This window comes from Pinus tabuliformis, chromosome 2_2 (genome assembly GCF_031772625.1).
Source record: "Pinus tabuliformis cultivar Carrire ecotype Pingquan chromosome 2_2, CPIR1, whole genome shotgun sequence".
NCBI lineage: Eukaryota > Viridiplantae > Streptophyta > Pinopsida > Pinales > Pinaceae > Pinus > Pinus tabuliformis.
The window spans coordinates 556008695-556024542 of record NC_142300.1 but is presented as its reverse complement, the minus strand read 5'-3'; the positions used below and the strand labels follow the sequence as shown (position 1 = coordinate 556024542).

Genomic DNA, 15848 nt, shown 5'->3' with positions numbered 1-15848 from the left:
CAAATAATGAGCCGAAAAAAAACTACTGCGGCCTGGAATATGACACATATGAGTTAAGAGATGACGGAAACGGAAAGCTTGCGTCAAAGTTGTTAATGGTTACCGTTAGTCCCCGTTCCTTTTCCGTAACATCGACGGCGATATATATGCAAAGAGATAGAAGTATGGTATTGTTTTTTAAATGCCTCATATGATCCCTGTCGATTGAAGGGAAAACGTTGACGGCCAACGGAGTATTAAAACGACGAGAAATGAAATTCATAAATATTTATACAATTTACAATCTGGTAGATAGCTATTTTTTCCTTTCTCGTTTTTCGTTTTTCAGCTGGCTAGAGTACTCTCCGAATCGGATAGAGGATCCGAACAATGGTTGCCTGTAGATCGACTATATTGCCTATAGAGCAGCAACGCTTGGGTTTTATATACAGAGATCACCCAATAGACGAAGCAGTCCATAACAGAACAGAAAAGAAAGAAAGAAAAAAAACAGCACGCTGCTATGCAATTAAAGAGTGATGATTCTCTTTGAAGGTAGGTTAGTCTAGTTGGTCGAGTTTTAATGGTGTAAGTTTTACTCTCATACAATTGAGATTAGACTCTATAATTGAGCCAAAAGCAAGTAATCTCTCATACTCTTGGGATTAGGCTCTATAATTGAGCCAAAAACAAGTAATCTCTAAATTCGGTTGAGATTAGGCTCTGTAATTTAGCCAACAACAAATGATCCACTTAGTATAATTAGCTATTACCGATATAATTAGTGATTACCGACCTCAAGACCATGTACCACTAAAAAGGAGAAAAAAAAAACACGCAAAAGTAAAGAGGGCTGATCTTCTTTTCTGAATTCGTCTGCTTAATAAGCCACACTGGAATCTGAAATGAAAACGATCCGATTCAACCTTCAGGAGACATCTTGAGCCCTGATCATATGGCGCAGCCTGCTGGGGCGCGGCTGAAAGGACGTTCTCCTTCGCATGTGGTGGCTGGAGGGGCGTATGAGGGCAGTGAGGGCTCTTCTCACCCATTCTCCTTCCACGCTGCCGATTCTTACCAGCGAATTCGTCATGGAAGACCTCCTCGCATTCAACTGAGAATGCGTAGAAGAAGAGGAATTATTACCCTTTCTATGAAGACTGCAACGGAACGAACCAGGATGATTCGTCGGTGAACACATACACGTCTTCCTGGGCGGAGCACAGGGAACAGGCTTCATGGCGGCGGCGCCGCCTTTGGGTGAAATGGCACTGCCCGCGGATCGAACCTGCGATACGGATCTGTCAAAGGCGAGATTGATAGAAGACGACGCTGCGGCAGCATTCGCAGTAGTAGAAGGAGGAGAGCCACTGGTAATGTTAACACGAGTAGGCGACAGCGCTCTGTGGATTTCAAATTTGAAAGCGGAGGAAGATGAAGGCGAATCGAAACACCGTGTGGGAGAAAGGGATCTCTGAAGGCCAAAACTGAAACGTGTCACAGGGGCTCTAGATCTGTTTCTGGCCTCCATTTTTTCTCACAGGAAGGTTTTGCTGGTGAGCCGGGCAAACCGAGCAAACCGAACTGCCTTTCTTTATACAATATTCTTGACCAATGTTTACCATTGTTACACTTAACAGAAGGTTTGTTAATACACTGTATTTCCCTGACTTTCCACCCGATTTTGGCCTTTCCCGAGGCAGTGATAGGGAAAGATTGTGACCTTGTAAAGAAAGGTGGGTTCTACTTATCCTAAAAGCCGGCCATACCCGACACCTGGTTCCATTATGTGCGGTTAAATTCCTTATTATTATAATTGATTGCAAAGGAAGAAACGGACCCATGCGAGGCGTGAAAACATGGGACTACCTACTTTGAGGTTAGTTGAGCAAGAAATATTTCATTACAATTTGAAGTTCCACCATGATCGAACTACTGCGGGTCATGCATCTTGCTTTCTCTAAAGGCTGAGCATACAATAGGTTGGAATATTAAAAAATCCTATAATCTCAAGGAATATTAAAAAATCCTATAATCTCAACACCTCTACGTTAGGTTAAAGGGGAATGTTAAGGTGTCATCGCTAACTGATACGAGGTGAGGAGGTATGAGAATCGGGTTTAGAATTGGATTGGTTTGTGGGATTATTTTCAATTAAAAGATGTATTTTATATGTAAATACAATACTAATATATTTATAAAGTGTAAATTAGTTGGTTTATAAAGTGTAAATTAGGTGGTTTAGTTTTATTAGGTTTGAAATTCATTCAAGTTCAATCTAATATTAAATAAGAAATTAATAATATTTTAATATTAAAAAAAAACTATGAATTTGATATTTAATATTTTAAGCAACCTCTTATAAATACATTCTATTTAATAGATTCTTTTAATAAGCATCATGAACCTTAATGTAATATTCTAACTTAGCTCTATATGTCTTTATGCATATACAAAGTAATTACATTAAAGAATGGTAAAGGATGATAATGCTCTCCATTTTTTTTATATTGATTAATGAAATAAGTGAATAATGAGTTGTAATGGCGGTTTTTTAAATTGATTAATGAAATAAGCAAATGATAAAGATTGAATTAAATGAATAGTGAGTCGGATTTTGTTAGAAAGTTAGTTAATTCTTTCCAATTTTAATTAATATGCAACCTTACTCTACTCTTATTAAGTGTTAGTTTTACTTAGTGTTAGCCTTTGGAGTTTGTATTCAATACAAAGTTCTTATTAAGTATTAGCCTTACTAAATATTAGCTTTTGGAGTTTGTATCTAATACCAAAATTTTCTATGTGTATTGACAAAGCACCTATTGCACAGTACATATTTCAAATAAAACATAAAAGAAGTGTACCCATCTTTGAGTTAGTAAGTATTTAAGTTATTTAGTTTTTAGATTAGGCTTGTTATTGTGATGTTGAAGTTTAGTTTTTAATTTAGTTTCTTATTTAATAGTATAATTTTAAGAATCATAAATTAAGTTATTTAGTTTTTAGATTAGGTTTGTTATTGTGATGTTCAAGTTTAATTTTTAATTTAATTTCTTATTTAATAATATAAATTTAAGAATCATAAATATGTTTGTTTTTTTCCAATATTTTTGTATATATTATATTGATATGTATAGCAAGGAGTTATGTACATGATAATTGATAAACAAATTTTATTAGTTTTTTCAGTGAAGATTTACATGTGTAGAGGATTTCTTTGGAATTTGGTGAATTAAAAATTAAAAATTAAATTGCAGTTTTTTCAATATGATGTATTCAAAGGTAACGTTATAATTAAATTGTATTTTATAATTGGAATGGTAGATTTTTTAATAGAAATTCTAAATTTTGAAGAGGATTATGATTTTTATAATCACATAAAAAAGGAAAGTTTTATTGTAAAATATGAATACATTTTTATTTGACAATATAATTAAAAATTGATGATCATGAAATTTGTATAAAAAATAAAATGACAAATATGAAAAAGAAATGACCATCTTCAAATTTTCATTTGAAAAAAAAAATGTCAAATTCTAGATGTGGTGAAAATTATAAATTTGTAGTTACAATTATAGTTTTGACACATCACTTTCTTATCAATGACTATTCATCATATCATGCATTTAGGATTATATGCCTTGAATAGATAATGAGGTTCGGTTTGGTTTGTATGTGGGAGTCTTTTCACTATTGTCTTTAGTGAAATTGAATAGATTCCTCTCTTAAAAAAATTTAATGCATGCATTAATATTTCCAAATGTAATATAAATGAATAGGGGAATTTAAGATGATCCAAATCTTGTCTTTAGTCCGTAGGTATTGCATTCATAGATTCACTTTTATAAAAAAATATTACAACTATAATACATATATTCGTATTTGATCCAGGTGGATCGTCATGACTAATAAAAATAAAAATATTCAAATGTCAATGTAAAGGACACCATGTCTAATGATTCATCGAGAAATTTCCAAGGCCATTTGAATGGAGTCAAATAGATGCCATATGACAAAGTTATGATGCTCTGAATATTTCGAGAAATAGGCAAAAATTTAGTAGGGTGTGTCACGTGGCAATACGACAGGAGGACATGTAGTAGTATGGAGAATATGGTTGCTAACAAGTGGCATGATAAGAGTCTGACATGTGGTAGTATGGAGAATATGGTTGCTAACAAGTGGCATGATAAGAGTCTGACATGTGGTAGGGTCCACTAATGAGGCCAACAACTGGTAGCTCCAAAATAGGACACGTGGCACTACTGGCATGGCACTGCTAACATCGGTCGATGTGTTAGGATAAATTGGTAGGGTGACACGGTAGGATGGAGTGGAAGGCTAATTGGATGCGACATGGGAAAATAAGAATCTACCACGTGTTAGCGTCCAATTGATCAACAAGATTCCAAAATCATTATGAATGGGTTGGCGGGGCAGTTTGAGCCCCCGATCTTGTTGGAATGAATTAAACAACCAACTGATACACCAACTAATGTTGTTATTGTCTATGGGAATCAAATACTATATAAAGTTTATGGTTTGGTTGATTTCCCAAAAGTGGAGGTTCATTGACTTGACCTCGTGACCTCCAAGTTACCAATGTAACCACTTAACCACCAAGCCAATGATAAAGCCACTATGGTGATTCAGGGTTTGCATATATAAACTTTGTTACAACTGATATCCCAAAAAATAGAATTCGACATCTTTGAACCCACAAATTTCTTAATGCAAGTCAAAAGTTCCAACTAACATGTCACAATTTATTTAATTTGGTGCAACAATCAATATTATATTTGAATTTCATTGTAAACAAGCACTAAGAAATCATAACAATCCATGGGTTTCAACATGCGACCTCTCTATGTAAATAGAGTGCTTTCACCACTATGCCAACAGTGTGACTTGTGTGAGGAATGTCAATAGAGTTCATATTTAAGATGTTGAAACTCTACATAAACTTAAGAAATAATGGTTTTGGAGCCTTGTTTTGGCTATCAAAAGAGGAAATGTTTTATGGAAACCACCATCTCTATAGTAGGCCAGAGAACGAGATTTGTTACAGGTTTAAAACTTGGTGATTGTAACTTCACTTTTCCATTAAGAGAGTGATTGTAACTTGGTGATTGTAACTCATTCAAAGCTAGCCTAGAGACAAAACCCAAACTAGGTGAACTCTGTAACCACCCCTCCCAACACTTACCTACTTTTACAAGCCCTTTGGGTAAATGTGAAGAAGAGTGCCACTATGACATGACCCGACCTCCTATTTCTAGTTAAGGAAGTGGGGCCTACAACTAAGACTTATTGACTTTCCTTAGGGAACCATAAATCACTCAAAGGCTGAACAACGACCCCAAATGACCAATCCATGAGATGGAACCCTTTTTCAGTGGCCCCTATAGCCGCACCCTTGTCACTACCTGCATGCGGTTGTGAGCCTCAAAACAAACTCACAAGCCTTACTCCTTGTAATTATGACCCCAAATCTCTAGTTTAGAGCATGTGGTCCTCGGATTTGAGCCACTTTTCTAGGCTAATCTCTAGACCACTGCCCAAAAATTCCTGTAACTTTCCAAAATCATATTTATCATAATAACAATGTTAATAATTCAAAATTGAAACTAGAACTTGACCTATACTAACTAGAACATATTAGACATTTCGTCATACACATGGTAAACATGTAAGCTATAGGTCATGAATTCACATCTAAGTGTAAATCTCTATACTTTAGCTGAAAATAATCGAGAAGGTATAATTCCCTCTTAAGTAGTAGCAACAACACTCGTTGGCCCATGCATTCATCAACCATTCATTAACTTATCAAAGCATAACAAGAGCCATAACTAGAGCACATTATAAACCATGCTTATAACCAGCATATAACCATAATATTAACCATGACAGAACCACCATCAAAGAAACATAATAACAAGTACAAATTCTCATAAATCACAATAAGAAAATAACTCTTATTAACATATGCAAAATCCAACCAAGTCAAGGACTTCCACGTACCAACTGACCATTGGTTGAGCTAAACCAAATCTTTCTTTTAGCCAATCACCCTCGTGCCATATTCCAAGCATGAATGTAGGATCTCATGGGATAAAACAAGACTTAATCATCCAAGGGAATCTAGAGGTTAAACCACCTCCACCCTTAAACTACCACAATCTTGCCAAAACCAATCAAGAGATCACAAAACCAAAACAATCTAGGATGCCTCGGAATTTATTCACCATACCTTGAGGAATTTTGTTGTCTCCACCCACCTATCAAGGGGTTCCTGGAGAAAATCATCTCCACCCCCAAACCTTGGGAATTTTCTTGAGACCACCTCCCTCGGTTCTAAAATCTTTTGATAATCCAAAGCTCAACCAAGAAATAAATCCCATCACACCATGGCTATCCATGAAATGGAAAGGAGAGGTTGAAACCACTGTTAAACCAGGAAAAACCCATACTAATGATAACAAATGAACCAAATAGGCAAATGCATGAACCATTCATTCACACCTCAGCTAGGAAATCACACATGCAACATGTTACCTACAAAATCCTCCTGTTGAATCTGTCAATCCAACATTCTCCTTACTTTATTTTGCTTTCATTTTCCTTCTAATTTCCCTCTCATACAAATTTGTGTCTCTTCACCTTTGTTTTCTCCCATTTTCCTTTAATTTCATAAATACATGTCAATTAATACCTCTTTTCCTTTCCCAATACCTTTTCTAATTTCCATAGCCATTAATAAACTAAAAGTGATGCCCACTATAGCACTTTACCCAACATTCTTCTTGGAATATGCTTCCCATGAATTTGGTCTTATTTTACCTTTATTAACCTTTATTATTGTAACAACCCTGGTTAATAATATGTTATCAATGATAATCCCTAGAAATAATTTTTAGTTTGATTAGACATTTTAGAGAGGGTTTCTATGTTTAGGTTCATGTGAAATTTGTCATATGGTACATTTATTGTTTGATAGGGTCATCATAAGAGAGAAAAGGTCATAATTCCATTTGTTTTGAGGTCATCGTTTCATAATTGACTTGTTTGACAGTTTTACAAACTTTCGCAACAGCTTTAGTTCAACAAACCCAGATTTTGCTACAAAATTCACTGATAGTTCCATAACAAAACGGTCCATCCTAACACTTATCTTGCTATGAAAGTTAGTTTTTGTGTAACAATTTTATTATAAATGATTGTTAGTGATGTGAGAGTTGTACTGAGTCATTATACACATTTTTTCTCGTCTCCTCCACTTCTTTTCATTCACTCTTACCTCTCCTTTTCCTCTTTATACCATCTCCTGCTATCAAAAGTTCACAAGTGTTGTTGTTGAATAGGGGTTTGCATTGTCAAAATGAGTCTAACTATGGTCTGAATGTGGTCTACGTATTCTCAAATTGATTTGCGGGTAAAGAGGAAGTAGCTCACAAGCAGCTCCTGACGTGTTGCAGTCATAACAAAAACAAATATTCATGAGAAGAGATGATAGAGGCCAAATTGGAAGTTGAAGAAATGAAGAAGCAGGTATTGGAGCAGCTAGATTTCGATGAGGAAACTGCATAAAAAGCTAAGAAAAGACAAAGAGAATTCTACCACTGCAAAATATGTTGAAGCATATGTATAGAAGGAATAGGTGGTTGCAAGCTAACAAAAGGAAGTTGCAAACTCAAGTTAAAGATTTGCAAGCACAAGTAGATGCTACTCCATGATATGGTAAATTTCTTAAATTTTGTCATCACTATACCTAAACCAATCAACTTAGCCATATATATAGTCAACATGGTATTAGGAGTCATAAGGAGGCATTAAGAATCATGAAAACTATAAAAAATCATAATTTAGGAACTTTCGTAGCAATTGCCCATAATGAAGCTGAGAATTTGCTATGAAACTGTTGTATCTTTCCATGGAGGTTAAGGCTAGTCTAAATCTCAGAAAATATAGTTCTAAAGGCCTATGTTTAGCTTATAAACATCAAATAAGACCTCAGAACTAGAAGAAAGAGAAAAGAGGTAGAAAAAAGGTGTTTTTTGAAGTTGCTACGAAAGTTTTCTACGAAATTGATGTAGCTTTCCATGGAGAGAAAATACAGGAAAATTTTCAGTTGGGAGAGTTTTGATAGCATGAGTTTAATGAAAAATAATTACTAAACACCTTAGAATCAGTAAAGGCATCAAAATGATAGCATAGGGGTGGTTTTTGAAATTTTCTACCAAAATTTGCTGCGAAAATTCTGGAAATGATGGTTTTAGTAGTCAACTACGAGCTCACTTTCTAACCAAATGGAAAGGAATTTTGGAAATATGAAGGAGTTTTTTGTTTAGCATGAGCTCATCTACAAAAACCTCTCTTAGGTTTTACATAGACATCAGGGTTTGGAAGATATGCACTTATCTTTGAGGCCTATTTTACAAAAAATTTCCTAGCTAGAAATTTTGAAATTCGAATTGGTGGGGTCCAGGTTAGCAAAGTCAACCAGGTCATCACATCCACGTGGCATGAGACATATCAGAAGCACATTTAGCATTTGTTTGGATTTGATAAGTTTTAGCAAAAAAAATTATTGAGTTCATAAATGATAGGAGACTCCTATTTGTATTCAAACTTTGTTAAAACAGAAATACCCCTATTGTTTTGTTAGTAAAATAGAATTAGGTCTCTTAGCCATGCATCGATTCTAGCCTAGGTGGAAGATTATTAAATGGAGCCCTCACTCTATATATGGAGAACCTTTTCACTTTAAAAGGTGGATGGAGAATGTGAAGAACTAACCTTTTGTAATCTTTTGATCCTTTAATAGAAAATTTGCAGAAATTCTATTTTTGTACCTAAGATTCATGTCATGGCTTTTATGGGTTTTTATCATGTTGTTTCAAGTTTTACATAGTATTTTGATTACTTGGAAATCTTGTCAAACTGCTCCAATTTCCTTCATTTACTATGTATGACTATGGATGTTCATTTGTATCAGTTTCAAAGCTATAGATGCCTCAGCTTCCATCAAACATTGTTGTTGGCCATAATTTGTTTTAATTTGACTCCATGCCCAATGGTGGCAATCATCACATTTTGCTTCACCTACAAAATCACAAAAAGAGATCAAAGTTAGTCATCTATTGTTTGAATTGTTTCAATAAGATTTAATAAACATTTGAGAGAGCCCTCTCAGATTGGAAGGATTACCTTCCAGTCAAAAGTTGGTTTGAAATAGTTATGTTGGGTTTAAGTTTAACATAACCCAACCCTTTCTAGCCCAGTGATAACATAATCCATGTAAAAATATAAGACCACGGTTGATGGGACACATATTCCAAGATGAATGTTGGGAAAAACATCCTAGTGGGTGTTCATTTTGGTTATTATGGCTAAAGGAAATTGGCAAAGGCTTTGGAAAGGCATGAGGAATTTATTGGCATTTTATTTATGAAAATAATGGAAATTAGGATAAAAGGAAGGTGAAAGGTCACAAGTTGCATGTGAGGAAGAAAATGAAGGAAAATAATGGAAATTGAAGAAAATAGAGGCCTCATTAATAAAAAGGCTTATGAGGATCAGTTGGTAAGATTTTTCTCATGTTTTGCATTGGATCAAGAAAGGCAAAGAAGGAAAGGGGAAGGAAGGAGCAAGCAAGGAAGCGAAGGATCATGTAGTTACATCAGGATGCTTTGCAAGTATTGATTTGCATGTGTGTTTTCCTTTCTAGATTTGGCATACATGGTATTGCATGTGGTTCTTTTGTTGTTATGCCATGGGTTTTTCTAGGTATGACAATGTTTTCAACCCAGCCTTGCTATTTCTGAATAGCCATGGTGTGATCGGTTTTTGAAGTTTTGGTTGAGCTAGATTACCAGATGGATTCTAAGCTAAGTGAGATGGATCTCCGAATGATAGAACACATGTCCTAAGGGTCCCTGAACTAGACTATGGATCATGGTGAAGCCACTAGCCTAGTAACCCCTGGGCCAGACTGCGGGTTGTGGTAAAGCTAGGATTGTGTGCCTCGATGGGCCTAGGAATCCTTGTCGGTGAATGACAAGATATACGATAAAGCTAAGAGGTAGATTCCTCTTTGTTGGGCCTAGTAATCCTGAGTTTGGATATGCGGTAAAGCCTATAAAGTGGGTCTCGGTTTAGGGCCTACTGATCCGGTGTGGATTGTAATAAAGCCTGAGGGACCGGTGTCTCAATTTATGGTCTAGTGATCCAATGTGGATTACGGTAAAGCCTGAGAGAATAGGAGACAGGAAAATTCCTCACGGTGTAGGTGGAGAAATCTGGTGGCATCCATGTTTGTTTGGCCTATTGATCGGGTGGAGATCATGGAAAAGCCTGTTATTACATGTTTATTGTGTTGGCCTAGTGATCAAGGATGGGTTACTGTAAAGCCTGCTTTCTATTGATGAGGGTGAGATGGTTTAGCCTTGGGATGCCTTGGTTGGTTCTTTTGGTTTGAGTCCCACATTCATGCTTGGAATATGGCATGGGGTGAATGACTGAAGAGAGATTTGTCTCATCCATTCTATGGTCGGATGGAACATGTTAGTCCTATTCCAGGTTTAGAATTTACATCATCAATATGAGGTTATTTCTCTTTTTAATTCTATGAGTATTGTACTTGTTTATATGTAGATCATATGGTTGTGATTTCCTTGATATTTTTTTGATATTATGTTGGTTATAAGCATGTTTTATGACAGTGGCTATGTATGCCTCTCATCATGTTTTTACCTGTAAACGAATGAAAAATGTATTTATGACCTAATATATGATAATGCAGCTAATGATATAAGGGGACAATGCTTCTTAGCAATTTTCAAATAAGTATGAGACCCCTATGCTTAAATATGTTGTTTATACCTATAAAATGTCAGTCCCAGTTGGGGATGGTCAAACCTAGTTCTAGAGTTAGTTTTTCATTTATTAGTCTTGTCATCATGTGTTTAATGGATTCTAGAAGTTACAGTAAGTTTTGGGCAATGGCTAGAATTCTGGGCTTGAATGCCTTACATCCTATAGAGTCTGGCACATATTTGCTAGAAATAGTCCTTGAATGCAGTCATGTAGGCTTGTGGGAGCATCCGGAGCTCTCTAGACGCTGGCATGCCCATAACATGGGAGCGTCTAGAGTTTTAATAGCTTAAAAACTCAGTGGGATCCAGGGGCATGATACCTTAGTGGTTGGGTGATTCGAACTTAAACAAGAATGCAGCAAATTACACATATAACCATAAATATAGAAATGCAATAGAAATAACACTTCATTTCATTAATATCAGAATATTGAATATGCTTACAAACATAATGGAAATAAACTAGCCCGAGTGATGGTAGCTTATCTTTGAGAAGAGATGTGGCAGCTACATGCCTCTGAATTGTGTTACAATGAGGCTCAAAGGCCTATTTATTATTGAGAAACAATGAAAAACCCTAAACATCCAAAAACCTAACCCTATGAGATGAAGCACCAAAACTGTGGGCCGTGTTTGGGTAAATTGGTACATCAGTTTCCCGGGGTTGTAACTTTGGAATATGATCTTTGTTTGGCTATCATAATACCTAGTCTTGAAGATCTCGAAGAGGAGGCCAAAAGAAAATAGGGAAGCCTGTTTGTGACATTTTTTGTCTCTTTGTTTTCCCTAAAAAATTTATTTAAGGTTTCAAAACAGCTCTGGAAGTTTAGGACCCGCATAATTGCCAAAAATAGCAAATTATGCTATAATTAAGGAAACCGAAAAACTAAAAGAGACAGTCTTGGGGGTCCAAGTGGAATAGGTGAGTGGCCTCTAATATCCACCTGGATTATTCCTCCCCCTTAGGAAGAAATGGTTCCCATTGCGTTGAGTGCCTCCATGAGATGGGAAAACTTCTATTGAACTTGGTCCTTGGTGAGCCACTTGCCTCGGTGAAGGAGTTAGCCAGTTTTGACAACCCAATATAGTTGGATCTTCTACTGGCAAGTATTCTTGATCTGTGTGTCCATCATCCGATTGGTTGTGGCCTGTTCCATGCAGTCTGGGTTTAGATTTGTTGGTGTGAGTTGTTCTGCAACGTCGGATGTGTCCAGCAATGGTGGAAAGTATGGTCAAAGGTAGTCTACATTGAACACTGGGTGTATACCAAGGAATGGTGGGATGCTAAGCTCGAAGGAATTATCCCCTACAACCTTGGTGACGGTGTATGACCCATATCAGGGCGGGAGAAGCTTGTGGTGGGGTTCAACGAGGCACTCTTTCTGCAAATGTAGCCAAACTTTATCAGCCACCTAGAACTTGTGCGACACCTGATGTTGATCATGGCACTGCTTGTACTTAGCATTGGCTCTATCCAATATATCATGGACCTACTGGTGGATGTGTTGAATGTGCTTAATGAAGTTGTTAGCATTTTCAGCTTTGAACTGGACAAGAGTCGAATATGCCTGAGTAGATGCAAATGGTATGCCCACATCAATGGGACATAATGGTTGAAATCCCAACCCTACCTGAAAAGGGTTGTGGCCCGTTGAGTTGCGAAGAGCTTTGTTGTAGCTGCGTTGGACATAGGGTAGGCTTTCATCCCATGTACATGGATTCTTCAAGTTGTACATGCGTAGAATGTGTATGATCATCCTGTTGACGACTTCTGTTTGGACATCAATTTTGGGATGGAAAGTTGTGGACTTAGTGAGTTTGATATCTAACATTGACCAAAGACTTGACAAAAATTCACTTAGGAATATGTTGTCCCAATCAAAGAAAATGGATTGTGGGATCCCAAAGTGTACCCACACTCGCTCAAATAAGAGCTTAGCGGTGGCCTCTGTTGTGATACTCTTCTTATAAGCCATCATAATGGCCATCTTAGAGAATATGTTGACGATCACGAAAATGCAGTCATTGTTGTGCTTAGTAGAAGGAAGGCCCAACATGTAATCCATGGAGATGGATTCCTAACGTCAAATAGGAGTAAGAAGAGGAGTATATAGGCATTGCTTCTTGATGGTTGGTTTGGAAATGGTGCAGGAAATGTAGGATTTAATGTACCTCCCAATATCTTGACGAATGTTTGGCCAATAAAACTATTTATGTAGTTCTGCCACTATTTTCTCTACTCCGATATGTCTAGCGACCCAACTATAGTGTGCCTCCCAAATCATCTTGGAACATGTTAGGATATTCCAACACATAGGAAATAGTTAAGTACAACTTGGTCTAGTATAGAGTTAGGTATAGAGTTAGGTAAAGTGTGCTTCTTTACTATGTAGATTTTGTAACTTATAATCCGACGGTCACGATATGTAGTGATCCGACGGTTCATTCTCTCCTCGGTATTACCGACACTTGATCCGTGGCTTGGCACCCGATTGGTCCATGATTTCTATTTAAAGCGCATGGAGGGTCATTTGTAGGGTAATCCGTCTCAGTAAATTTTCATTAGTTTATTAATAAATTGCCTAAAGTGGCCGCGTTAGCTCAGGACGTGGACTGTTTCCCTCTTTGAGGGTTTTAACCACGTCAAAATACTGGTGTATTGATCTGTGATCTGTTTGTGAGTGGTGTCCTTTGGTGTTCTATCTGAGGAACTTACCCTGTAAATTCCTACATGGTATTAGAGCTATTTGAGGGCCACGTCTGTTGGTGATCCAAATCTGAAGCCGGTAGAACTGCATCCGACTACCGTTTCCTAGATCTACTATTTTTGACTACTTTCGGGCCGAGAGGACTGCTCTGTTGTGTTGGGAGCATCTGTTCCAGTGAGGAACCCCTTTCGTTTCACATGAAAAGGTTTCCGGTAGCCCTAGCTGCGTCATTTTTAAGATCTGGAGGTATACAGTGTTTATTTGCAGTTTACTGTTATTTTCTCTCTGTTTATTTTGGTTTTCAGTTTATTTAGCTTTTTTTTATTACCAGATCTATACCTTTCATTTCTACGTATGCTCTTTTCCCTGCAACTCTGTGCGATCTGGGCAAATCAGAAACAGAAAGGAAGGATTTTTCTCACGCGTATGCTCTTTTCTGCTGCGCCTTAGTGTGATCTCGGAAAATTAGAAACATTGAGGAAAATATTTAGTTTCCGACTAAAGCTAACTTTGAGCCGCAAGGTTCATTTTTGAAAATATCTAGTTTCTGGCTAAAGCTAACTTCAAGCCGCAAGGTTTGTTTTTTTTTGTCTGTCCATGTTGGGTTTTGTGTTTTTTGTTTTGTAGGGAAAAAGAGTTTTCTCAAAGCAAGCACGCAACCCAAAGCATCAACTCCCCCCCTCTCTCTCTCTCTCAAACTTTTTGTATAGCTCACTTGGTGCAAAGCTAATTTATGAGAGTAGAGGTCTTGGGTTCAAATCGCCATTTTGTGGGGGCGGATTTTTCATTTCCGCACATTCCCGCACTTCGTCGACGACTTCATCAAATTTTCTTCAAAAAGCCATAACTTCTTCATCTGGAAGTCGTTTTCAGAACCATTTTTTTTGAAACAACCTAATTTTTCGAGATCTTTCCATTGAAACACTTAGTTTCAGCAAATATAGATTCAATTTCTTTTAAAATGGAAATTCCATGCCAAGTTATTCTTGACAGCACCAACTACTTCCAATGGTGGTCCTACATTGTGGATTTACTTAGAAGTAAAGGTCTTTACAGAATGGCCACAGGCCAAGAGACCAAACCGAAAGATGAAGACAAGGCAGCTAAATGGGAAAATAGGCAAGACCAAGCACGTGGGTTGATAGGGATGTCTATTTCTCCAGATCTTAGATTCCATATTGCAGAACTTGATACTCCTAATGAAGCAATGAAACATATTACTAAAGTCTTTGGAATTAAAAATGAACTTAAAGTCCATCAACTTGAAAATGAATTGCTTACATTGGACCCTAATAATTTTTCTTGCATTGAAGATTTTTTGTCCAAGTTCAAGACCCTTAGACTTCTCTTGGAAGGTGTTAAGGTTAAGAAAGAAGATAGTAGCCTTATCTACTCCATTCTTACTAAGTTGGGACCAACCTATTCTGTGTTTGTTTCCACCTTCCATTCTACAAGAGAAGCCTTCATTTCTCAAGGACAAACCTACAAGTCCCCTTCCTTTGATTCCTTTTGTGATTCTTTAATAAGAGAACAAGAAAAACTCTTACACCTTGGTCTTCTTCATCTTGGAAACTCTTCTAAGAAAGCGTTAGCCGCCCAGCAGCAACCAAATCCAAAGAATCCTAAGAAGTCATATCCTAAAAAGAATGGTCCTAAACAAAACAAGGTCCCTAAGCAATTTCAGCCTCAAAATGAAAAATCATTTCAACAAAATGATAAGACAAATAAAAACAAAGGGAAGAAGACTGATAGACAATGCAACTTTTGTAATTGAGATGGCCACTTAGAATCCAAATGCTTTAAGAAGATGGAAGCCTTGGAAGCAGCAATGAAGAAGCATAACATCCATTTGGAGCAATCTTCAACTTCAACTTCATCTTCAGGAATGGCACTTTCTGCATGTGGTTGTCAAGCATCTTGGTCTGGTTATGCACTAAATGTATCTTCTTCTTCTCATTCTCATAAGTGGCTCATTGATTCTGGAGCTTCTTATCACATGGCCAAAGCCAAAGCCATGTTTTCTTCTTTAAATGATTGTAACACCAAAAATATATATGTTGGTGATGATATATCTCTTAGTGTTGTAGGGACTGGAACTATTCATCTAGACAATGGTCAATTTAATGATGTAATATGTGTTCCAACCTTATCCTGCAACCTTCTATTTGTATATCAGATAACCCATTCAGGTGAAGGTAAAATCGTTGAATTTTCACCTCACAATGTTGTAATTAAGGACCTAAGAGATCCTAGATAGATTTTAGCTACTGGCATTGCTGATGAT

At 36.8% G+C, this 15848-nt stretch overlaps 1 protein-coding gene across 1 annotated transcript; it reads right to left on the bottom strand.

Moving 5' to 3' along the window:
- Window positions 1–644: 644 nt before the first annotated feature.
- Window positions 645–1607, bottom strand: LOC149193847 (uncharacterized). The gene has a single exon (XM_089406996.1). It carries the CDS (start codon window positions 1508–1510, stop codon window positions 908–910), a length of 603 nt encoding a protein of 200 aa, XP_089263122.1. The 5' UTR covers window positions 1511–1607; the 3' UTR covers window positions 645–907.
- Window positions 1608–15848: the final 14241 nt, after the last annotated feature.

What these genes read in the sequence shown, in the direction of transcription:
- LOC149193847 (XM_089406996.1), bottom strand. Translation starts at nt 1,510, where the DNA reads ATGGAGGCCAGAAACAGATCTAGAGCCCCTGTGACACGTTTCAGTTTT.